Source organism: Sorex fumeus, unplaced genomic scaffold (assembly GCF_029834395.1).
Source record: "Sorex fumeus unplaced genomic scaffold, SorFum_2.1 ptg000095l, whole genome shotgun sequence".
Taxonomy (NCBI): domain Eukaryota; kingdom Metazoa; phylum Chordata; class Mammalia; order Eulipotyphla; family Soricidae; genus Sorex; species Sorex fumeus.
In genome coordinates, this window is record NW_026606152.1 from 113,875 (window position 1) to 138,172 (window position 24,298).

The following is a 24,298-nucleotide window of genomic DNA, read 5'->3' on the forward strand; positions in this document are numbered from 1 at the left end:
GACCAGGACTGGTCTCGCTTCCTGAGCCGAGGCGGTGCCCGGCCAGACTGCAGGATCAGGGAGCGGCACCGGGCGGGCCCGCTTCAGCGCGGCGGGTGTTAATAACCGAGCCTTGGCAGCGCGGCTTATTGCAAACTGATCTCTTCCTTATTAATGCGGTCCCGCAATGGAGGCGGAGACCTCGCCATGTTCTAGAATGCAAACAATGTTTTAATCTTTAATTAGATTCTCAATTTCCACTCTTCTGGAGAGTCAGAGCCATCGAGTCCGAGGATTATTTCTTTATTACACAGTCTCTCAGTGGTATTTAATGAATATTGTTACTTAATACTTGCCAGTCGGGAAAGAGGGACTTGGTGAATTTCTACCCAAGTTTTCATGACTTTTTTTCCCCCCAAACCCGGGAAACTTAGGAGCCGCCAAGTTCTCCGTTTCCTGCCGGGACCTCAGAAATAGCGAGCGTCCTTGCGCTGTTCCCTGCCCGGGGCCAGGGCAGGCGGGCCTGGGTGACGGCCACCCCCAGAACCAGGGGCCGGGGGAGGGGAGGGGCAGCGTCTGGCCAGGAGCCGCCCTGCTCCCCACTCCAGGATTCGTCGATGCCTCTTTGCTCAGAGGCACAATAAACAATAAAAAGAGATGTCAAATACCCTCGTTCGAGGCGCCGATCATCATGCAAGCTGAAGGATTTAATATCAACTTATCAACTTATAACCAAATTCTACTCTCTACAGACCAGCCAGCGCCTCAGGAGGCAGAGGCAGGCCCAAGGCACCACGAAGAAAATTAGGTCCCTGCAAAGAAGCGCCTGGGCGGCATGAGGCGGTGCCCGGCCACGCAGAGCAGGACCCCCGTGTAGCGGCTGAGGGTTGGGAAAGCCGCGATCCTCGGCTCAGGCTGGAAGCCCAGGGAGCTCGGCCCCCTCCCTCCAGCACGCACCGGGCTCTCAGGCCTGCTGGTGTCACGGTGGCTGAGTCACCGGGCGCCTTTCGAGGAATGACGCGGTGTTTTCTGCGTGTCTGGGAGCCAGGCCGGTCAGCAGGAGAACCCCCGTGCACCCTTCCGGCTGACGGCACCAAGCCCGCCTGCCCGCTGGATGCTGTTCCCTGCCGCCTCTGGGACAGCAGAGACCAGGAGGTGCCCAGAACCTTGAGGACACTGTCAGGAGTCTCTGAAACCTCGGCATGAGAAAGAGCAGCGCTGAGGAGAGGATGTTTCCAGGGGCTTCCGGAAGAACAGAACTGGGGGACAGGGAGAGAGACCAGAAGTTGGGGCGGCCGAGAAACATGCCGGCCGAGAAGGGGCCGCGAGAGCGTGTCCCACGGGGGATGGCTGGGGTGACTGAGACGTGTCCCTAGGGGACAGATGGGGTGACCGTGATGTGTCCCTAGGGGATGGCTGGGGTGACCGTGACATGTCCTGAGGGGGCAGCCGGGGGTGACCGTGGTGGCATGTAATGGAATTCCCGGGAAGGGAACTGCTGATGGTGTGGCAGGAAGAGCCACTGAGAAGGGGCCCACGAGGGTGACGGGCCACAGCCCAGCTCTGCTCCTCAGCTCCAGGGCTGCAGCCTTGCGACCAAGCTGCCATGTGCCAGACTGATCTCAGTGAGGACGCCCACTGGGAGACGGGACACTTGGACGGACCTCCCGCCTTTCCTGCCAAGCCGGTCTGGGCACAGGGGTCTGTGGACAGTCTGGGAGAGGAGGCCAGAGGGAGGGGAGGCCACTCGGGGCAGGGGAACAATCTTCTTGGAGTTGGCAGGCAGGCGCCGAGTCAAGGCACCATCTCTGGCGGGCCGTGCAAGAGGCCGGGGGCCGCTGAGCCAAAGGGGGTGCTGGTGCTGCCAGTGCCTTTTCCTCTGGGCTCTACCCAGAGCCCCCTAAAGGCCAATGTTGCACCCTGCCCCTCCAACCCCCGGCAGGGCGACGGCAAAGGGCGGCCTCCAGCTCCTTCTGGCCAGCGTCTCTCTTCATTAGAGACTCTGACGTCGAGGACCTCCCACGTGACCCGGGCACTCCCGATTCGGCACTCGGTCGGGACGTCACTGTCTTCAGAGGGCAGTGACAACAAGGAACGGCCTGGCCGTGTCACCTGGAGGGACAGGAGCCCTGGACAGCCTGCAGGGCCATGCGCGAGGCTCTGGGGAGGAATCTCCGAGCACTGCCTGCCCTCAGAGACCAGCGTCCGGGACAAGCCCTGCAGATCCCGGCCAGCGCTGCCAGCCACGCCCGCTCGACCGACTCGGCGTCCTGTCCCCAGCAGCCTGGGTCCGACACATAGTGCCCAGAGCCAGGAGCGGCCTTCAGGGACTCTGACCACCTGCCAAGTTGAAAACACAACCTTACTAAACATGAAACCACTCTGGTACACAGCCACCAGGAGACAGAAGGTGGCGTTTCACAAGGGAGCTCGAGGGTTTCCTCAGTGGCTCTCCTTATGGTCACAGCACGCTTACAATCAAGTTTTTAGCTGCTCGTCTTCTACAGAATAAACCATACATGGCTAATTAAAATGCAGATGTAAGTATTCCAGAGACTGAATGAGGTCACCTTAATGTGTAAGGTGGCGATCCCAGGATCTGATGCAGAACCACGTTACGGTATTTGGAGGGGGTTGTTCATTGTGTTTAACGACGCACATCACGTAAACATTCCCTGTCTTGTCTTCATTTTCAATCCACACCCTCACTGCAGCCTATTTCTAAAATCCAGTTAGGGGTGTTTCTCTCCCCCACATGTGGCACAGGAAGTGGCACATAGTACGTGTTCAATAAAACTCAACGGCTGCTTTTCAGAACCACGAGCTGCTTCTTAGACAAGAGTTCGAGCCAGGCCCTCTGTGATGTCAAAGGTAGGCATCAACTCTCACAGGAAACCAGCGGCCGACTATAGGAAATCATTTCCATGCCTTATTCTTGGACACAGGAGCCGCTTTCCTCTTTGAAACTCGGTATTTTGAGGGACTTATTATAAATTTATAATGACAGTTGTGAACCTCTTTCTTTCTCTTTTTATTCCCTGGCATGAGAACAGAGTCTGTTGACTGCCTCAGTGCCTAGAATAGTTCCTGAGTGTCCTCATGCTCGCATGTCACCTGTAAACAGGTTTCGAGCCAATGCAAATCAACAAATGGTGAACAGATGGGCCGAGAGCCGACTTTTGTCAGGAGAACCGCAACGAAGACGTTCTGGCTGCAGCCTGCGGGGCCAGCAGAAACGGGCTCCTGCCGTGGCCCACGGCCTACGCGGGAAAGCAGCATGTCCTCCCAGCCACACGGCTCCCAAGCACTCTGGGTGGGGATGCGCGGCATGACCAGATCCACACGGCGGAGTGGCGGGCAGCGCGTGGGCTGCTCACTGCTGACGGGGGGGGGGGGGGGGGGGGGGGGGAGCGGGGGGAGAACGGGACGACATGCTCGGGGCTCTGGGATCCGGAGTGGCCGCACTCACCCGGTGTGCCAGAGCGGCTGGGAAGGAAACCCAGAAATCCCGGCAGGGTGGCCTGGGGCCACAGCGACAGGAAAGGACCCAGGAGTCTCGGCTCTGTGGCTCCGCCTCATGTCATCACCCCATGTCACCTCTGGAGGTGCGATGGTGCTGGACGGGCTCCCCGTGAGCTGATCAAACAGCCATCGCTTCTGCTAATCTCAAATATTTGCAAATCTAAAGTGAGTTCTGACCCTGTGCAGAGGCAGGCCACCGAGTCCTGCCTGCAGAGGCACCTCTGGGCTGGAGCTATGACCGAGGATAGAGACGAGAGGGTGGGGAGTGACAGGAAGGCAGGGCCAAACCTTGGGGCCAGCACCCAGTGGGCAGAGCACGTGGGCATCTCCCATTTGACCCTATCAGCCCGGTCCCCACCAGCGGGCTTTTGGTGCAAAATAACCCTGCGTGGAAACAAACTCATGGACTAGGGCAGAGCAAAGGGCCACACCGAGTTCTCGGAAGGAAAGGCCCAAGCCCCGGACGAGCGAACACAGGACACAAAACCACCCACGGGGCCGAGCACTGTGCAGGCACCACAGGAACCCTGAGCACTGCCAGGAATGAGCTCCGAGTGCAGAGCCGGAAGCAGCCCCCGAATCCCCCAAAGCAAGCAAAGAGCATGAGAGTCCCACAGATGGAGTCAGCGAGGGCCGAGGAACTGGCTCGCAGAGGCTGGAGGGTTCAACTTGGGGTGGGGGGTGCACCCTCAGCAGGATCCCTGGGGGTTCTGGGGGCGGGGCTCCCTGGCTTGGCCAAGTGCAGCCACATGGTGTGACTTGCACACCACTTTAGGACACCTCGTCCCTCCCGTGGGAGAGAGCAGTCTCGCCATCTCGCCATGTGCCTGAGAGAAGATGCCAGAGCCACAGCTCCTGCCTTGACCCCGGTGGCCGTCCCAGCAAACTCAGCTGGAAAGGTCACACACAAGCCACAGCCCCTACGGACACGAGGCACGCGCCAGCCTCGGGAGAGCAGCGACTGCGGCGACAGACCCGGCCCGGCGCCCCTGGGCAGCCTTACTCACTGGGGCGGCAGGACGAGCGTGGTGGGCTGAGCCTTGGGCCTCCGTTTCGCCGACACTCCCATCTGGTTGGCCGAGCGCTTCAGGGACTGCTGATTCAGCAAGCCAGACGCCAGGCCTGCGTGGTACTGCAGCTGCAAGAGAGGAAGGGCTGATGAGGCCGGGCATGAGGCTCGCACCGACAGCACCTGTTCTAGAGCGCCCCCAGCCCCACACCCGTATGCGCGCGCGCACACACGCACACACACACATACGCACACACATGCACAGTCTACCTCATTCCCAACAGAGCTACCATTTTACTCGCGTCAAGGAATGCACTCCATGCAGATAATGCACGAGCAGAAGAGAAACCTGCGTCCCGCTGTTACCCGGGCCCCGCCTACAGCCCCGCGACGTGCCGACAACTGGGGAACGGACTCCACTGGGAAGACAGCACAACCTTCAGCTGGGTCAGAGAACCAAGGCCCCGGAGAGGAAGGGACGATGGAAAGGTGGTAACACAAGCAGAGAGCGAGAAGCGACCGCCAACGCCAACGGTCAGTCAGAGAGGTTCCCAAATGTTACCGGCGTAATCAAAACTACTTGGGGTAATTTTCACTCATTTTTCTTTAGAGATTCTTTCTGGAAAGGCACGACTTTTTTTTTTCTTTTTGGGTCACACCTGGCGATGCACAGGGGTTACTCCTGGCTCTGCACTCAGGAATTACCCCTGGCAGTGCTCAGGGGACCCTATGGGATGCTGGGAATCGAACCCGGGTCAGCCGCGTGCAAGGCAAACGCCCTACCCGCTGCGCTATTGCTCCAGCTTATTAAAGCCCAAGACATTTTCATAAGCAGAACCAGAGACTGTCCTTAAACCAACCTGCTGGGGGCGCTCAGGCAGCTGTCCTGCCTTGCGTATGAGGAACCCCGGACTCCAGTCTGGGAGCAGTGAGACAGAGCTTGGTGTCACTTACACACCAAACCGAGGCTGGGCCGCACACAGTCCAGGGGGCCCCGCACCCGGTGCCCGACGGCTGAGCGCTCGCTGCAGGAGCAGGCAGAGGCTCGCCCTGGAACCTTGGCGGGGGTGGGAGGGTGGGGGTAGGGATGCAGCACACGTCAGAGCCCTCAGGGCCCGGACTCCTTGCCTGAGGTCTTCCGGGGAAAGCATTCCCTTCTGACTGAGAGAGAGAAGTCTCACTGCTGCTTCGACACCCGATAGGACTGTCTAAGAATCCCACCTTCGGGGCACTTGCCTGGCACGCGATTGACCCAGGCTCAAATCCTGGCAGCCCAACGGTCTCCTGAGTCCCACCAGGAGTGATCCCTGAGCACAGAGCCAGGAACAAGCTGTGAGCACGCTGGATGCGGCCCCCAAACAAAAATAAATTATTTTTTTTTAAAGTTCTTTTAAATTCCACCTCACTGAGCTATCATGAACAGAAAATTCGATGCTCACATTTCAGCGGGGCCCGCCTGGTGGTTTCTGAAGAGCATGTGCCTGGAGACCCCCACAGGGTCCAGCACGTCGGGAGCATGCAGGCCCCCGGGCCCTGACACCCTCAGTGTCCCACACTCACCCCCAAGTCTGACCACCAGGATCTTACTGAAAATACATCTCGTCATTCTCTCCCCAAACACCGCCGAGCGTCCACCTGGCATGTGACAGTCCCATACTTCAGCGTTTGCCATCGTGAGTTGTCATCAATCTCTCTGTAATAAAGTTACCCTTGAAAGCTCTCCCGATTTTTGAACAGATGTAAATAAAACGCTGCAGTGTGAAAATGCCAAGCTCTGAGTTTCAGACTGAGATCATTTCTAACACCCAATATGGTTCCCCCTCCCTCCGCAAATTAAGCAAGGTCTTTCAAATGTTTACTTAGAAGGAACCGAACATACATATAACAATTCCTTCTGAAGCTCTCAATCAATTTCCCTTCAAAACGCTCCTTCGAGGCCCAGCCTGTCCTCTGCAGTCAGCCGTGCGCCCGCTCTCGGGCCGGAGGAGACAGCGTCGTGGGGGGCGGGGCCTGGATTCAAGGGGCAGAAGGCGTCAAAATAAACGGCCCCACCTCCGGCCACACAGACAGCGCGAAAGAAAACAGAACCCATCGACAGGATCTGCTCCTTGAAAATGGCCATAAAGGTGAGGCCAGCTGGTGGCCAGCGAGGCGGCGTGGACGCGCTCGGGGCGCCCGTATTGCTTTTTAAGAGGCTCTTGATTTACTCGGTCAACTTGCTGAGGGAGCCTTCTGGCCGCACGAGACGAGACAAAGACACATCACATTCATAATAAAAACGGAGTTCTCCTCCGGGGGGCGGGGGCGGCGCTGCCTCTAACAAGTCATCTTAGCCCCATGAATTCTGCTCAGATTTGTTTTTCTCCTACAGGTTTCTTAAATGGGAAATCGATGGGAGCGAGGGACAGGACAAGTTTGAAAGACAATGTTTCAGAACGTCAGCTACTTGGGTTTCGATCTGCCCCTCCAGATTCTGCAATGAGAGCAATTTGCGTGGGGCCTTCTCGAATGGAAGGGAGAGGGCTTGGCAGGGCCCCGAGGCCACCGGCCCTCCAGCGAGCCCCTCCCATCTGCACCGGCCCTCCCGGCGTCCCTCCTGCCTGCTGGCTCTCGGGGAGAAGAGTCCCTCTCCCGGGCAGGATGGCGCTGGGTTCCCTGGCACCCTCCCGCTCTGCCCAGGGCGGGGTGCTCACCGTGGGCCATCTCGAAGTGGGCTCTGGGGCCGCCCCACCGGCCTGGACACTGCCGGCCGTCCAGGCCCTGGCCCCAAAGCCCCCTGACCCAGAAGGCCGACTTGAGGTGACCAGAGGCAGTGGCTGATCAGCTACATTCTCCCGGCTTCCGGGAACATGGGTCCGACTGTCAGGATCTACAAGGGGTCATTAAATATTTACCCAACCATCTCTGTAATGGGGGAAAGGTCAAAGTTAATAAAAGTGACGGGCAGCTCCCGTCCAACTGAACCGATGCATTATTCACGCGCCGAAGACTCGGTTCCATGAAGCACAGCCGAGCCGAGAGTCCTGGAAAACGCTCGCTCAGCCAATGGTTCTAAGCAACAGAAGGGAGTTCCGAGCCGATCCGCAGATGAACATGAAGAACATCTCACTCCCCAAAACGTTGCCATAAGTTTCAAGTACAGGTTCTGTAATATTTTCTATAAAAATATACTTCAATAAACACACTCCACTCCAAATGTCTGCGGCGGGGAAACCAACCCTCGTTCACAAAGCAACCTAGCAAAAGTTCTGATGGGATTTTGCTATCCAAGATCGTTTCTGCACTAACCAGCTTGAGGAAAACTGAAGGGGAGGGGAGGGAACCGTCTCTGCCTGAGCCTGGCACACGGCACTGGGTGCAAGAAGGGGAAGGCCGCCAGCCGGCTGGCCAAGTGCCCCTCCCTCGGCCGTGGGAAGCATTGTTTCCCTGCCTGTCCACCGGTTTCTGAGACCACGCCCTTGGGTTCCACGACCACTCTCGATCCATCCAAACTTCTCTAAGACTAGCCCATGACTGGTCTGGTCCGCTCTCAAGCTTCAGGTCTTCCTTCCTACCGTGTCCACTGACCATCTCACTCCCCGGGAAACCATAATGACCCGTATTTATCTGGGGGAAACGCAGGCTGAAGTGTCAGGAAAACGCGATCCTGTTTTTTCCCGGCTGCTGCTTTGGTAATAGGCGAGCACCCAGGGGTGGGGAGCAGCTGCGGTCGGCACAGTCCCCTCCCCAAGGAGCCCCCTGCTCTGCTCCGGTCCAGCAGGAAGCCAGAATGGCCCTAGAAGCTCACTCAGGAAGCCGGGAGGCTCGCAGCCATGAGCTGAGATGGGCAGTGCCCCCCAGCCTCCAGCCAGGGCTAAGGAGCCTGTCCTCCCCAGCCCAGGTCTTTCCAGAACCTGCACTGAACCAGATCCAAGGGGCATGAAACGACAGGGCATGCGCAAAGCTGCCCCCCACCCCCGCTCCTTCCGGGGGGGGGGGCAGGGGCTCGGTTGTTCCAATCCGAAGAGGGGGAGGAAGGAGATGCGACGCCAACGCTGCTGGCTTTGAAAGTGACCACGGACAGCCCCCAGCAGACGACACGCAGGCATCCAGGCTGAGGGTCTGAGCAGGCCTCACCCCCCGCAACTGGCTACGGCCCTGCTGGCCTCTCCTGCCTCAGCCCTGCCACGCGCTGCCCAAACGCTCTCGAGGCTGAGCATGGACGGACGTCTGAGGAGACAGGAGGGGCTGCACGGAGCCCCCGCGGGACCGGCCACGCAGGTAGCAGCCAGTTGGGCCGGCAGTGTGCTGGGGCCATCCTGTGCGGGCACAGTGACGCTCGCCCCAGAGAGGATGTGGAGGGTGGTTATGCCTGGAGCTGAAGACCCTTTTCTCGCTGGGGGAGGGGCACTCCTGACTCTAAGGGAAGACCCACTTCATTTCGGAAAAGCCCCTCCTATACGATGGCGCGGAAGCTTCCACACACCCGGAAAGACACCCTGGCCACCTCAGGCCGAGCCCTTTGGCTGGAGAAACTAAGGACCAAGTCTGAGCTGTTCCCGAGGCTTCAGCCCAGGGTTCCCGCCCCTTTTGTTAGATTTTCAGATATTTCTAGGCAGAGCTGTAAATCACACCGGTGCACAGGGCAGTGTTTACTGCTGTGAATCACAAGGAAATGTGTCCTTTAAGCATGCATCATTTTGCTTGTTTTTTTTGCGTCTGTGTTTGGGGGGGGCTGGAGCCGGGCCACCCAGAGGGGGGATGTGTCCCCTGAGAGCACAGAGAGCAGGGTCCCAGCCCCCCACACCCTGAGGCCCGCAGCTGGCCCAAGACGGTCACAGGCTTCACCTCTGGCCATCAGACTCGCGAGACCATTCCCCCCCTGTGGAAACGCTGCCTCCAGCCCGAGGAAGGGCCTGTGCTCTCTCAACAGTGCTCGAGGGGAAGGCCCAAGCGGGCCCATTATCTGCACCTGGGAAAACAGCCACAGAAAACACCATGAACCTCCTGGTTTGGGGTTTGTAGGACACTGTGGGCGTCTGTCCTCCCCTGATCTCATGACATCTTTCAACGGAAGGAGCTGGAAAGGAAAGGAGAGGAGACGCTCAGCAGCTGCGGTCGGCACAGTCCCCTCCCCAAGGAGCCCCCTGCTCTGCTCCGGTCCAGCAGGAAGCCAGAATGGCCCTAGAAGCTCACTCAGGAAGGCTCCATGGCCGCTTCGGTCCGGCCCTCAGGGCTGCAGGCTCGGGGGCTGGCCGACCCGCAAACCCTCGAGTGGCCACGCTGCAGAGCCGCCTGGGAGGCCCGTGGGGACGGGCCACGGGCTTCTTCTCTCCTTGAAGCCGAACGTCCCGCACTCGCGCCTTTATTAATAGGCTCCCCCGCCGCTGCTCTGTCTGCATGGCAGCTGTGCACGCGCCAGGCCTCGGCGGTGCCAATCAGCTGGCAGATGCCCCACTCACGCGCATCCACCAGGGAGCAGACGGCGGCGGGGCTAAAAATGGAGGCAGTGGCCACGCGGGGGGCTGCTGGTGAAGTGAGCAAGAGGAGAGGAAGGGAAGAGGAAGGGAAGGGAGGAGAGGGGCAGAGGAGGGGAGCCGGGTGGGGGGGGCAGGGAAACGCTTGCCCGGCGGGCGAGTTCCAGCACTGCTGCCTGGGCAGGAGACAGGGCTCCGTTTCCGGCAATCCCGCCCCTCCTGCACAAGAGCTGCCAGCAGGGGACAGATCAAAGCACTCGGGCAGATCCCCAAGGGGCAGAGCGAGCACGCCCCTAGGAGGGGCCCCGGGGTCCTGCTCCCGTCTCTCAGGGAAGGAGGCCACCGCAGAGACAGCCACAATCCAGGCTGCAAAAACAGCCTGGGCTTGGCTTCCCAGGGCCCAACCCCCGCGGGAAGGACCGAGCACGCTTCCCTGGAATCACACTGACCTGGTCACCGGAAGGCTCCGGTGCAGGGGGGCATGAGAAGGAGGGGCTCTCTGCAGACCCCCGTACCTGGTGTTAGCGGAAACGGAGTGCCGGACAGAGCAGGCAGGGCTGGTTGACAATCAGTACTGTATCTGCTCGTCCCAGACGCTCATCAGCGAGGCAGAGCGAGACGCTGAGACTCGGAATATCCCTACTCCCCGCGGCTGAACGCAAGGCCGGAGTCTCTCTCCGGCCCCCGAAGCAGGGGGCTGCCTTCCCACACGGACGCCAGGGATGTTCCTACCACGGTCCAGACCCTGAGCCAGCCCAGAGCTTCAGCCGCTGTCCGGGGCACCACAGAGAGAGTCGTGCGCTCAAGGCCACGTGCAGGCCTTGCCGGAAGGGGCTGACGTCAGCACAGAGCGTGCTGGGCGGGCGCTGGGGAGTGCTGCCTTGGCCCCCTGCGCCGTCTCCCCGGGTCAGACTCAGGAGGAAGAGCAGCAAAGGGGAGCTGCCAAGCAGACGAAACCCCAAGGGCAGGAGGAGGGGAGCACAGTCCGCCGACCCCCCACTCCAAAGAGACGCCTCGGGAGCGGGAGGGGCAACAGCTGCGGGGATGGGCAGGGGGGAGGCGGTTCAGGAAGGGGGTGGGGAGGGGGCTGCAGGGCAGAGGCTGGGCTGGGCAGGAGGGCAGCCCTGGGCGCGCCTTCTGCCCCCCTGCAGCTCCTTCCAGCATGCCAAGGCCCCACCAGGAGTAGGGACGATGGTACCCAGGCGGTGGCCCAGAGGCATCACGGCCTCCAGCCGGGCCGGCCCACGTGAGCTTGCGCCAGACTGGCCGAATGGCACCTTCTCGCCAGACCCTGACCCCTCCCCAGCAGTGGCAGCAGGAGGGTGTGTCCCCCAAACCAACAAGGTGGCAACGGTGCACCCCAGCCCAGGGATAGCCAATCATTGGCTGGCGACTGCGGGAAGGGCAGGTGGCTGGAGGGGACAGAGAACAGTGGCGCTTTGGTGCAGCAAAGCCCCAATGCCAACACCCAGCGCACACAGAAAGCTGATCTGGACAGTGGATCCTGGTAGGTGGTAACCCTTGCCTGATGCCGGGAAGCTCAGGTATAGTCGCCGACACGCGTGGGCGCCTGAGGAAGTGCGTGAGCAGTGGCCGTGAGTGGTGGCCGAGGACTGGCAAGCGGCGCCTTCTCAGACCCTGTGCAGAAACTTTCTCAACTCGGCTGCATGGAGCAGGAGCTCCATGGAGCGCTGTGGGTCCCGGGGGCGTCTGTGGGCTGACACCGGCGTGGGCTGACCCACAGGACTGGGGCTCTGGTTCTGAGTGACCCACAGGACTGGGGGACGGAGATCTGGCTCTGAATGGACACGAGGTGGGTGAGGACAATGGCCTTGTACGCCGAGGACAGTGGCCACCTGATGGGACACAGAGCACAGGGGGACACGGCTTCAGGCATGCAGGCAAGCACTGATCTTCACGGCTCCGTGGCGCGTCTGCAGAGGCTGCCGCCAGCCACCGAGCAGCAGACAGGGGTCTAGCCGGAGACGAGAGGGGACTCCACAACACCCGATGACGGAGGTGCCATTCTGGCTGCTTCACTGCCGCAGGGGCCGAGACCGTCACCGCCACTCACACCACTGCACTGCCCAGCCTCCTGGCTCGTACTCTCAACGAGCAGTTCAAAGTGAATGAATGAAGGAACGCTTCACTCGCAGGAGACGGCGGGGGAGGCCCGGGCGCAGCATCAAAGAGTGGTGGGACTCGGCTGCGGAACGCGGCCTGACGAGGTCCCTGTGAAGCAAGAATGACGGGCACGGCGACTCCCGCTGGGCCCGCTCGGTTTTTAGGAAGTCCCGACCCACGGGGAGCAGCGCAGGGACACAGCCGGGCTCAGGGGACGGGACAGGACGGCAAGGACCCCAGCGCTGCCCGGTCCAGCTGGGCGGAGGGGCCGGGAGTGGCCCCCCCAGGGCCGCCCCACCCCCCCAGGATCCAAAGAGCAGAAGCAGCCCGCGGCCCCCACCCCGGCCCCAGCGTCAGCCTGGGAAGCGGCACACCTTTCCCCCGGCGCCGTCTGCCGTCTCACACCCCAGAGACGGAGGACGGGAAGGGAATCTGCCAGCATGGAGCCACCGTGCCCCCACAGTGTAAAAATGGATGGAAAGTTCTCAAAGTCAAAAGCGCTCTCTCATCCACGTGGGTGCCAAAGCCTGACACCGAGTGACGCGCGTCTGCCTCAGGGAACCGCGTACCCCACGGGACGCGCCTGCTGGGGCTGGGTGACGAGGGGGTCTCGGAGCCGCACTCCCCAGTGACCCCAACCTCCGCAAGCCCCAAACCACTCAGACCCCAGGAGCTCTGGGCAGGGCGACACGCCGGAGGAGGGACATGAAGGCCAGCCCCGTGCCCTGCCTGGGGCTCCACCCTCATGGCCCGGGTGACTCCCTGTCCAGCAGGTCCCAACCTGATCACGTCTTCACCTCTTCTGGCCGCCACGGGCCCCCTCCACACCAAGTCACATGCCATCAAGAAAGGGCACCCAACAGACGCAAACCTCTGGGCTCCGGGCTGAGGACACCTCGAACCCCGACACCCATGCCATTCGACAACAGACCAGCTCGCCTGGAGGTTTGGGAACTCCCCACCGAGGGCAGCACTGGGCACACAGGTGAGGCTCAGTAAGTACTTCCTAGGGCCGCGCCATGAACACAATCCATGATGTGTGTGGCCCCAGGTTCACACTCATCACACACACACACAGACACACACACATACATACACACACAGACACACAAACACACACTCATGCAGAGTGAACAAAAGAAGACATCAGAATGGGCACTGCTGGGAACACCCAGGGCCGCCGGCGGGGGGCGGGGGGGGGTTACATACCACCTGCTGGGACTGCCCAGAGCCAGGGGGGCCCCACACCACCTGCCCCGAGTAAACACCCATGGCCCTGAGAGGGAGCCCCGCCAAGGATGCCACACCCTCCCGTCACTTTGAAACCGCCACCCAGGACCCCTCCCCAGCCTCTGCACAGGCCCCAGGTCCAGGCTCTCTGCAGAGTCCCGGCAGCCCCAGCCACTCCCGCGACACCGACAACCCAAAGTGGGCACGGCATGGCTCAGAGGACCCTGGGGCTGATGCTGAGTCATGCGCGTCTCTGCCAGTGCCCAGACTGCGCCTCGGAGGGCGACACAAAGAAGCCCGGTGGCTGCGAGAGACGGGGCACCCGGGGGCCAGCGTGGGGCTGCCCCCATCCCACTCGGCAGCACGGGGGCCCCCGGAAGCCACCCTCGACAGCACCTGGTGGGGCCCGCTCGGAACGGAGCCCGCGAGTCTCCACAGAGTTAAATTTTCAATCTGTATAAAGAAGAAAATCCATCAGAGTTGATTGATAAGTGTACTTTTTAAAACCAAGAGCGAAAAAAAAAGTGAAGATTGGCAACATTTTTCGCCATATAATTTGCTTTCTTTGCCTTTTTCCACAGCACTGCACATAAATCAAAGAAATGTTAAAGAGGCCCATACATCACCGGCTGGCATTTCAGGACTATTTACCGAGTCCTTAACAGACAGACCGGGGTACCGCGGGCCCGGGCCGGGCGGCTGGAATTAAAGGGAGAGAATTAACTCAGACACTGACAGAGAGTTAATTAAGTTTACAAATAACTCTCCAATGAACAAATTATGATATTTAATAAGAACGGCCTTGCGAGGCCGGGTGAGGGGCGTCAGGTGGGGAGCGAGGACGAGCCGGCGCCTCCCAGGCAAGAGTGATGTCTGTTTGAACAAGCTGCCGCCCCGTGATTTAGCGCAGAGATCCGGGAGCCAGGCAGGGGAAATGATGTTTTAATAAGGTAGGAAATAGACTTGTGAGCTGCATTTTTGCATTGAGCTTGCAAAAATGGCGCGCAGAGTGGGGGGTGGGGGAGGGGCGCGGCCCCAAAGTTGCAGCCCAGGGCCCCGAGTGAGAGCCGCTTGGCTCGCGGCGCCAGGCTCGTGGTGTGCCCCTGCCCAGCATCCAGGGCTCCGTCAGGGCAGAGTGACAGGCTGCTGGACTGGCTTCTGTTTAGGGCTTGGCTCTGCGTTCAGGAACCACCCCTGGCGGGGCTCAGGGGACCCTACAGGGTGCTGGGGATCGACCCCAGGTGTGCCGTGTGCCAGGGCGCCCCGCCTTCCCTGCGGTCCTGCCACTGCGGTCCTGCCTGGCTGCATCGCACAGGTGAGGTCATCAAGGTGCCCAGCCCATACCTCTCAGGCCTCGGGGCGGGCCGGGCCACCGCCCCCCACTGTGTACTGACCGAGCTTGTGGCCCGAGTGTGCCCCCTTCCATGGAGGCTGAGCTGGCTGTGGTTGCCACAGCCAGGAGCCCCGGCGACTTCCTCCCGGAGGTCTCTCGTGAGCCAGGCAGTGGGGGGGTGGAAGGGGAGGGCACGACTATTCAGCCCCCCCCACACCATTCTTGCTCAAGGTGATAACCGTGTTGGAGGACAGCCTTGCCCCAGGCCCTCCCAGGCCAGGCCAGCGCCTGGCTCGCCCCTGCCCACCACGGGGGCAGCAGCTCCAACCAACACTGGACAAGCTCAGCCCTGACCGCTGCCCTCAACCAGACCCCTGGCACAGAGCTGCCACAGCCAGGCAGAATGCTGAGAGAGCAGAGAGTACGGCTTCCAGGGGCATGGGGTAAAGATGTGGGGGGTGGGTTTCTTCTCGAGACCTCGGCCTCGCACCGTCTCTCCCTGCCGTCTCGCACGGCTCTGCGGAGACGCACGGGGACAGGACATGGGTCCGGCTAGTGTGAATGAATGACGGGCAACCACGGGGAACGTGGGCCCACTACGCTGGAGCATGAATTGAAAGGGCATGCCACGAGGCTGCAGCCTGACCAGGGAAGGCCACGGGGCCTCCTGCCCGCCAGGCCGAGCCCAGTGAGGCCAGGAACCCCCGGGGGCACAAAGCCCCTACCCCACTGACAGGCTCAGAGTTCGGGAAGGCAGTGGTGGCGGGCTGGGGAGGGTGGACTGTGGAGTCAGGTCCCGTAGACCAGCCGCGACTTGCTCAGTGCCCAAACGCCAGCTCCCGTCCTACAGGACATGTGCCATAGGAGGCATCAGGAGGCCGGGGCAGGGGGACCCGAACCATGGGCAGACAGGGAGGACTGTCTGGAGGAGATGACACCCCCCCAGACGGCTGCACATGCAGGAACTGGAACCGCCCCACACTTAGCCAAGGCCGGCCCCAGCCGTTGACCACAGCCACCCCACGGGAAGGCGAGCGCCACGTCAACGGCCACGGGAGGGGCAGGAGCGGCCGGGATGGCGCGTTTTCCCCTACATCCAGGAGGGTTACTGCTTGTCTTTCTGCATTCCTTTTGGGGGGGGAGGGGACTTATACTCAAGAAAAAAAGAAAAGAGAAGCCGAAGCTCGCAGTGGGCGGGGCCTGAGCCTCCTGAGGGCCGCGCCCTCACCTGGGACTATTAGTTCACTGTAGTAACACTTAATTTTATTTCAACTCTCCCTGCCACCACTAAAGGCTCTTACAATAGCAGATGCCTTTCCTCCCACACATCAATTAATTTGCAAATCCACTCAGGTTGTAGAATAATGAGGTGCGGAAAGCTCTGCTCACCATCGGAAGGTGGTGGGGTGGGCGAGGCGCGAGGCGGTCCTGCTGCCAACGCGCCAGAGCCGGCCGCGTGGGGGGGGCGGGGGGGCACGCCGGTTTCCACTCGCGAGGGGAGGACGGAGCGACAGGCCCTGCCAGGCTGCACCACGGGAAGCCCGGCCCAGCGCCCAGGCTCCCGGCGCAGGCTCTGGTGCAGCGTTGACCAAGGAAGTCGACTTGGTGCAGAGAGACGCTGCGGCGTCCTGAACTCCGCTCCGCTCTGCGCTTTGGCAAAGCCGCCACAAGCCCACACGTGTGATGCGTCCTGCCTCCTTCTCAGAGTGAGCCCAAGGAACCAGCGCTGTTCCAGAGCGCGGGTCGAAAATAGTCACACCGCTCCCGGCTCTGCCAAGGAACTGTCTCCCTCCTCATTTTCACTTCACCCTCCCCTATATATATATATATTTTTGAAATGACCTAAATGATAAGACGAACGAGAAGGCACGTCTCCATTCTCACCTTTGCAAAATAGCATTCTGCACCGAGCGAGCGACCCCCGCGTGGCCGCCTCCTGGGCCCCTCCCCCGAAGCCCCGCAGAGGGAAGTCGCTCTCCCCGCCGGCAGCACCTGGCAATCAGACAGCTCCGGCAGCTCGGTCTCACCTTGACCTTCCCCACACAAGGATGGGCACTCACCTGCAGGCCAACAGGTGGGTCCCACCTGGCCTGCAGCAGAAGGACGGCAGGGGCCGGCCAGCCAAAGGAGCCCACCCCCACCCCCACCCCAGGCCTGTATCTCTGGAAACCTCCCGCTGGACTGCGAACCACCCTCAGAACACTCAGAGTCTCAGGATTCTGACGAGGATCGTTTTCTTTGCACGCCGTCTGCACGCGACCCGGAGTCCCCTGACACGGTGTGACCCGGCGTTGTCTGTGCAGGGCACAGGTTAAGAGTGTTTAAGGGAAGATCACGCATGACACATAAATCATGACGATTCCAAGGATGCTGTCTGGGGCCGCAGGCTCAGGCACAGAAGACCAAGAAAAGAGGCGAATTCTGGTCCATGCCCCCCCAAACCCCCCCGCTGCCGCGCTTGCAAAGAACGCGCCATTAAAATGCCACGGCGGGCGTTCTGGAGTCGCCAATCACTTGACATTTTTTCCCCCTTAAGAAAATTCAAATTTGAGAAACTTTGGTAAATTTAGCGTCCTGTGAAGTATAGCACCGCCTCCCCCTCCACTCCCCTAAAAAGGGCAGGAAAATTCATCATCAAAGGTTAGCCCGTGGAGTGTCATCAGCGGGGGCATCTGTGACATGAATCCCCAACTGTTCCGAGACGGCCGGGCTGGCGGGCAGTGGCCTCGCCGCGGGCCCTTTCGCACCTGCGCTGGTCAGCTCGCTCCCCGGCGCGCTGCCGTCTCAAGGCTCGCTTGGCACAGAAGCGGGAGATGCTTGCCCGCCGCCTGCCCACGTGCCCCCCAACCCCCACTCGAGGATCCGAGGGCAGTCACACGCGGGTGACTAAAATCACGCCTCTCAGGTGGGCGACATCGTGCAGCAGGAAGGGCGCTCGCCTGGCACACGGCTGACCCAGGCTCGACCCCCGGCTCCCCAGGCGGTTCCCCGAGGCCCAGCCAGGAGTGATCCCGGAGCCCCGAGCCGGGAGTCACCCTGAGCACTGGCACGTGTGGTTCAAAAATCAAAACCACAAAATACTTTTTTTTGTTTCCGAAGTCCAAGCGTAACACATTCCCGCCTTTAAAATTTTTATAGCATCTCCACTTCCAATTTGCGATTTCTCATTCATGCCAGGTGCCTCTCATGTTCTGCACTAAACGCGCAGCATGGGTGATGGGTATTAATAATACAGCAGCCCCCATCTCGGCGGCTGAACGGAGCACCCCAGGCTCAGAGCAGCCTCCCTTCCTCCCCCGAGGCACGGCGGATCATTAGCTCATAAATACAAACAGATCTGAAGCCGAACACAGGGGCTGCCTGGATTCCGGGGCGCGGGGGGCTGCCGCAGCTCAGAGGAAAGCAAGACTCGGGGTTCGTCAAAGGGAGCCGGGCTCAGGTGGAAGGTCACTGAGGTCAGCGGGGGGGACAGGACGCTGTCACCGTGAGCCGCAGTGCTCTCAAAGCCTGTCCTTCACTCTGTCCAGCAGAGCCTGCCCAGGGCCGCAGAGGAGGACGCGCTGCCAGGTGCCAGCAGAGGCAGAACCGCCCGCCAGAGCCCGGGTCTGGGCCGGAGCCATGGCACAGCGGGGCGGGTGCTTGCCTTGCACTCAGCTGACCTGGGTTCGACGGCGGCATCCCATAGGGTCCCCTGAGTGCAGAGCCAGGAGCACCACCAAGTGTGACAAAAATGAAAACCAGAATCGTGGGGTCTGGCCGCAGATCCTTGCAGCCGTCTCAGGCCTCCTGCACACGGCGGACCCTGGACGGAGGCTGGCGCCGTGTGGGCCTGGCCTGCACCTCCTCCTGCCGGCTCACAGCATGCACTGGCCCAGGAGAAAGGGCCCAAGACAAGAGTGTGCAGGGTACCGCGTTGGCCTTCAATGCTGCCAACCCTGATCCCCAAGCACGAAGCCAGGAGTCAGCCCCGAGCACAGAGCCGGGAGTGAGCCCCAAGCACAGAGCCAGGAGTCAGCCCCGAGCACAGAGCCAGGACTCAGCCCCGAGCACAGAGCTGGGACTCAGCCCCGAGCACAGAGTCAGGAGTCAGCCCCGAGCACAGAACTAGGAGTCAGCCCCAAGCACAGAGCCGGGAGTCATCCCTGAGCACAGAGCCGGGAGTGAGCCCTGAGCACAGAGTCAGGAGTCAGCCCAGAGCACCACAGTGGCCCAAAAACAAAAGAAAAAGATTTGAAAGAGACAAGAGAGAGGCAGAGACAGAGAGAGACACCGAGAGAAAGAGACAGAGGGACAGGCAGGGCACTGAGTGCGGGCCGCCGTGCGCGATCGTCTCCCTCCCCACCGTGCTGCCGTGCTGTGTCTCCGTGGAGACATCACTGCTGAGGTGGCCAGGAAGCGGCCTGGCCACACGGCAGCCAGTGCACACGGGTGTGCACACATGCTGACCCCCCACACCTGGGCAGAGCAGACGTGGCGTCAGGACTCCCCGCGGGGCCACGCAGGAAGTGGCGGTCAGCACTGCCTCTCAGCACCTGCCCTGCCTGGGGGCCGTCTCAGGAAGAGAAGGCGCTGGCCGCCAGGGGCTGGCTGGACCACAGGGTGGAGATGTGAGGCCAGCAGGGCGAGCCGGGGACACACAGGCCTTGCAGAGGGCAGGAAGGACAGTCGGCACGGACACGGCAGACGCCCAGTGAGGCATCCAGGGTGCGGGGGGAGGGGGGAGGGGGGGCTGACTGCGAGCGCGCAGTGTGGGGAGCAGGGAACAGCAGTGGGTCAGGCGGTGAGCGGACGGCCCTTGGCGGCAGAGTCTCCCCGGGTGCTGGGGTGCGGGTGGGGGGTCCTCTGGACTGGAGTCAATGAGAGACACACCCGCTGGCCCTGGTGAGTTTGTGTCCGCTGCACGCCGGAGCAGTCCCGCCAACACTCAGCCACGCGCAGCGCCAACACGAGTCCGGGCAGGAATGCAGGCTGGGGCTGCCCTTCACTCCCTGCGTAGGGAAAGATCTAGAAAACTTGGCAGCACCAAGCATAGGGCAAGCGGGCAGCGCCCAGCAAAAGCAAAAGCACCAGCCGAGCCGGGGGTGATGCCTGAGCGCAGAGCCAGGAGCGACCTGGAGCACTGCCGGGTGTGGCCTAAAAAGCCAAAATAAAATATAAAATCAAGGTTCTGGAGGTCTTCAGCTGCTGGGGCCCTGCTCGGGGAGGAACCAGCCACAGCCATGCTTAAGACCACTGTCCACATGCTCGGACGAGCCTCACGCATGAAGGAACCAGCAGAGGAACCCAGGTGTGCAGGACCCGGGGCTGAGATCTCCAAGCCTGCTCGGATCGGTACAGGGCCTCCTCCACCCAGACCCCCCATCTTCCAGTAGCAAGGCGTTACACCCACCAACAGCCCCTGGCGGCGCTGTGTGATCCCATCAATGGCCAAGACCCAGAGACTATAAGACCAAGTGGCTGCGCGATCTCGCGCTTGAGAACCCGCAGGCTACCGAGAGTATCCTGCCCACACGGCAGAGTCTGGCAAGCTCCCCGTGGCGTATTTGATATGCCAAAACCCGTAACAATGATGGGTCTCATTCCCCTGACCCTGAAAGAGCCTCCAATGTGGCGCTTGCTAAAATCTCAGGGCTAGGACAAATGGAGACGTTACTGGTGCCTGCTCAAGGAAATCGATGGAGAACGGGATGACAGTGATACAGTGAATAAAAACAAACCAAAAACCCAGCACGGCCCGGGTGAGGGCCCTGCAGCCCACCTGGAGGCGGCATCTTCCTGGCCAGCCAGCGCCCGCAGTGTCCTCCCAGGAAACCAAGCCTGTGTCTGAGCACGGCCGGTGGCCACTCAGGAAGAGAGGCTCGGGACAACAACAGTGGCCCCCAGCCAGCAGCTGGCACCCAAGCCCGGCCATCTCAGCAGCCATCCTGAGCAACGCGGGCGGCCAGCGGGGGTCAGCGGGGGTCAGTGGGCGGGCTCAGCGCAGGCGTCCGAGTTCCCGCCGCAAGTGTTGGGGATAAGTGCGTGAAGAGACACTCAGGGCTGCCCCTGCCGCTCTCGGGAAAGTGCTCACTGTCCCTCATCCCAGCTTCCCCACCTGAGACGCTCGTGGCGGGGTGGCTGTGCAGAGGCGTTATGGCGGGAAGGACGGGGAGGGTGCTCGGGAGACAGCCTGGGCCATGGGCTCTGTGGCTGGTAGACACGGACCTGCCCCGAAGAGACGGCGAGGGGTCCCAGGCGCAGGTTCCCAGAGGGCGGCCATGCCCAGGGGCACAGTGGGGCCCAGGGGGAACCCGGCCCAGGAGAGAAGCCAAGGGTGCGCCGTGGTGTTCTCCACAGGGTGGGGGTGAGAGATGGGGGTCATGGGGGGGCCTCTCTTCACACGCCCCCCATGAGAGGACAGAGTCCAGCGAGCGGTGGCTGCAGGAAGCCGGCCGGAAGCAGGCTCCCCCTTCCGACGAGCACCAGCACCTCTGCACTGAGCAGGAGGCGCCCCTGGCACGCACCGGCCCCAGGCCCCCACCAAGACCAGAGCGAGCGGGCTCCTCGGAACGCTGGTTCCAACAGTTGAAAGCAGAGTTACTGGCGTGCAAAACAAACAGCACGCAGCTGAAATCCAGGGAGCCCGGGGTGGCTCTGTTTCGAAACCTAAGGCTCAGACGGTTCCAAGAACAGATGGGCCCGCAATATGCAGCGCCGCCGGCTCTCGTGGTACCCAGAGCGGCCACGGCGCGGAGGGAAGGGGACAGCGACGCACCGGGAGCCCCCAGCGGGCAGCCCGGAACGCCGACGGCAGGCCGGGCAGCGGCTGCACGGGGCAGGTCCCTCTCCACGGAAGCAGTGGCAGGCGTTGCTCTAGGCCCACGACGGCAGGTCGGTGGACAGGGAGCGAAGGCCAGAACCCGGAGGGGCTTCCCAAGGGAGGCAGACCCTGTCCTCCGGGCCCGCTGCCCATGGGCCGGTTCGAAGGTCCAAAGAAACAGAGATCTCCCCAGGCGTCAGGCCACCCGCTCAGGACACTCACTCGCCACCCAACTCCCCGGCCACGCCCCAACACATGCCCCATGAGCACGGACACCCCTGGGAGAGAAGACAAACAGGCTTTCTTCATTAATTTCCAATTCTCACGGCTGCTTGGAGAAACGTGTCAGAACTCAGGAGTGACCCCTGAGAGCAGAGCCCACTGCTGGGTGTGTCCCAAAAACCAAAAAGAATTTTAAAAACATAATGTTCATGGCCGAAAGGTGGTCAGTGGGGGCATGGGGCTAACCGGGCTGGAGAGACAGTGGTGCGGGGAGGCATCTGTCCTGCCAGGAGGGAGCCCTGAGCACAGAGCCAGGAGTCAGCCCCGAACACAGAGTCAGGAGTCGGCCCTGAGCACAGTGCCAGGAGTCGGCCCTGAGCACAGAGCCAGGAGTCAGCCCCAAACACAGAGCCGGGAGTCAGCCCTGAGCACAGAGTCGGGAGTAAACCCTGAGTGCCACCAGGTGAGGTCCAAAATAAAACGATGATAAAGCAAGCCAGGTGCTCGCAGAGAAGCAGTGTCCCCTTGGAAGGAGCCGTTCCTGGTGATGCTTGGGAGGACGGGGATCAAACTTCAGGGTGTGTGAGCCATGTCCCAGCAGTGACTTTTGGGCAAACACTTAAAAGCAGTCACTGGGGAGCCTGGAGGAGGGGAACGCAGAAGGAGACCCACTATGGGATGGGGAGGGCAGGGTGAGCCCCCCAGCAGGTCAGCAAACGTGCCGACCACACAGGCTCTGTGCCCCACTGCCCATGGCCCTGCTCGGTGCAGCTCAGGGGGCGGGGAGGCCCCTGTGGGGCGTGACAGAGACCACCACGACCAGGGAGGAGGGACTGGGAGGCGGCCACTGGCTGGGCCAATCGCCCCTCGAGGGGTGCCCGAGGAGACCTGGCCCAGGGCGCGAAGGGGCATGCCTGAGGGGCACCCCTCAGCCTAAGCTTGCCGACACCCCCCAGGCCCGTGTCCTCTGCGGCCCCATCGCTCCACACCAGCTCTGCTTTCCCCTGGTTCTGTGGGGCGTTTCTCCCCAAGGGGGGACCCGGTCCCAGCGGTGCCGGGGATCACAGCTCCAGTCCCTTCCGGGGTTTCTTCCAGAAGGAGACAGTAGGACTCGGTGACTGTCAGCTGTCGGCCTCCACGCCCGCAGCACCACCTCACGCCGTGTCAGAACGGACCGATCACTCGGGAACCACCTGGCCCTGCCCAGCCCCGGCCTCCCCGTACACCCAGGCCCTTTCAAGCCGGCGCCGCCGCCCTCTCCTCCCCGTGGCGGGGAAATGAATTATTAAAAGATGAGAAAGCAAGTGCCGTCACCTTGGTGCTTCCCTTCCCTGCGGGAGGAGAGTTTAAACCAACGGGTAAGAGGCCACGTGGCGGGCAGGCAGCTTTTGAAGCGTCGCTCAGAAGCCTCTGGCCTGGAGCAGGACAGGGGCAGACGGTGCCCGGGCCCAGGGCAGCCCCCTGGAGACCGACATCAGCACCCTGGGGTGGCAGAGACGGGGCCAAGCGCCGGCCTGGGCCAGAAGCCTCCACTTGGGTGATACCCACGTGGCAGCAGCGATGGTCACGGGGCCCTGCCAACCACCCTGGCCTTGGCCGTCACTCAGAAGCAGGGGTGCAGGCCTCACGGGCACGGGATTCTCAGCCGTGCCCCGCAGAGCAGGTGACACCCAGGACGGGGAGCAAGAACGTGGGGCTGACGGCGTCCGTGCCTTCGGGCAGGCACAGCTGTGGCTCGGTCAGGCGTCAGCCACGGACATGCGGTTGGCATCACGTCCCGAGAGAAGGTCTGACTGCATGGCCTGGGTCTGGGTGGTGGGCAAAGAAGGTGGGCCGGCCGCACGCGGGAGGATGCGAGGGGCACCGCAGGGCCAGAGACAAGGAACAAGATGATGTCTTAAATTTTTAAAATAACGGGGGTAGCGTAAGAATGTAGGACTGAAGGCCAAATTAGTGTCGAGTAGCAGGAAAGAAAGCGGGGAGGGGGGTTAGGGGGGACTGGCGGGGGTTGGGGGGTCTGGCGTGGAGCAATTAGGAGCCTCCACGGGTCCGGCCTGGGGCGGCAGCTGCCACTGGCCGCTTCTTCTCGAGAATGCAAATGATTAAGCTAGATTAAATACCTACTTTGCTTAAATACTCTTGATAATGAGTTTCTTTCCTTCTTTTAAGGGTGTTTGATGTTGGCAGTTGATGGATCTGGAGTTAAATTGTTTTAATTCAAAACAGCACCATCTGTCGTTCGGATCCTGCGGGTTCTGGGGAGGCAAGTGCCACGCGCGGCGGTGGCGGCGCCAGGGAGGAGGCGGGGAGGGGGGCGGCTGCGGGGGGCTCACAGGGAGGGGTCTGTGCCCCAGCAGGGCCTAAGTGGCCAGAGGGCTGGACTCGCATCCCCCACGCCAGTGAGGTGAGACCGCAGCCTCTCCTTCTGTGCCTTGAGGTCCGTGTGACCGCGACCCGGCGGACCCGTGTCGCCTACGGGACAGGAAACAGCCCAGAGAGGCGAGGTCACCTGCCTGGGCCGCACAGCCCAGGCTGAGCCCAGGTTTGCGTGGCTGGAACCACCCTCTTGGGCCTCGCTGGGGCGCCCCCTGTTCCCGGCCACTCGGGCGACGGCGGGGACAGGC

At 61.6% G+C, this 24,298-nt stretch overlaps 1 protein-coding gene across 1 annotated transcript in view; it reads right to left on the minus strand.

Moving 5' to 3' along the window:
* MED27 (mediator complex subunit 27) overlaps positions 1 to 24,298 on the minus strand; it is a 133,303-nt gene that overhangs the window by 79,151 nt on the left and 29,854 nt on the right. The window contains exon 3 of the mRNA XM_056132928.1: positions 4,509 to 4,639. Within this exon, the coding sequence (XP_055988903.1) occupies positions 4,509 to 4,639 (131 nt within the window). The remainder of the gene's footprint in view (positions 1 to 4,508; positions 4,640 to 24,298) is intronic.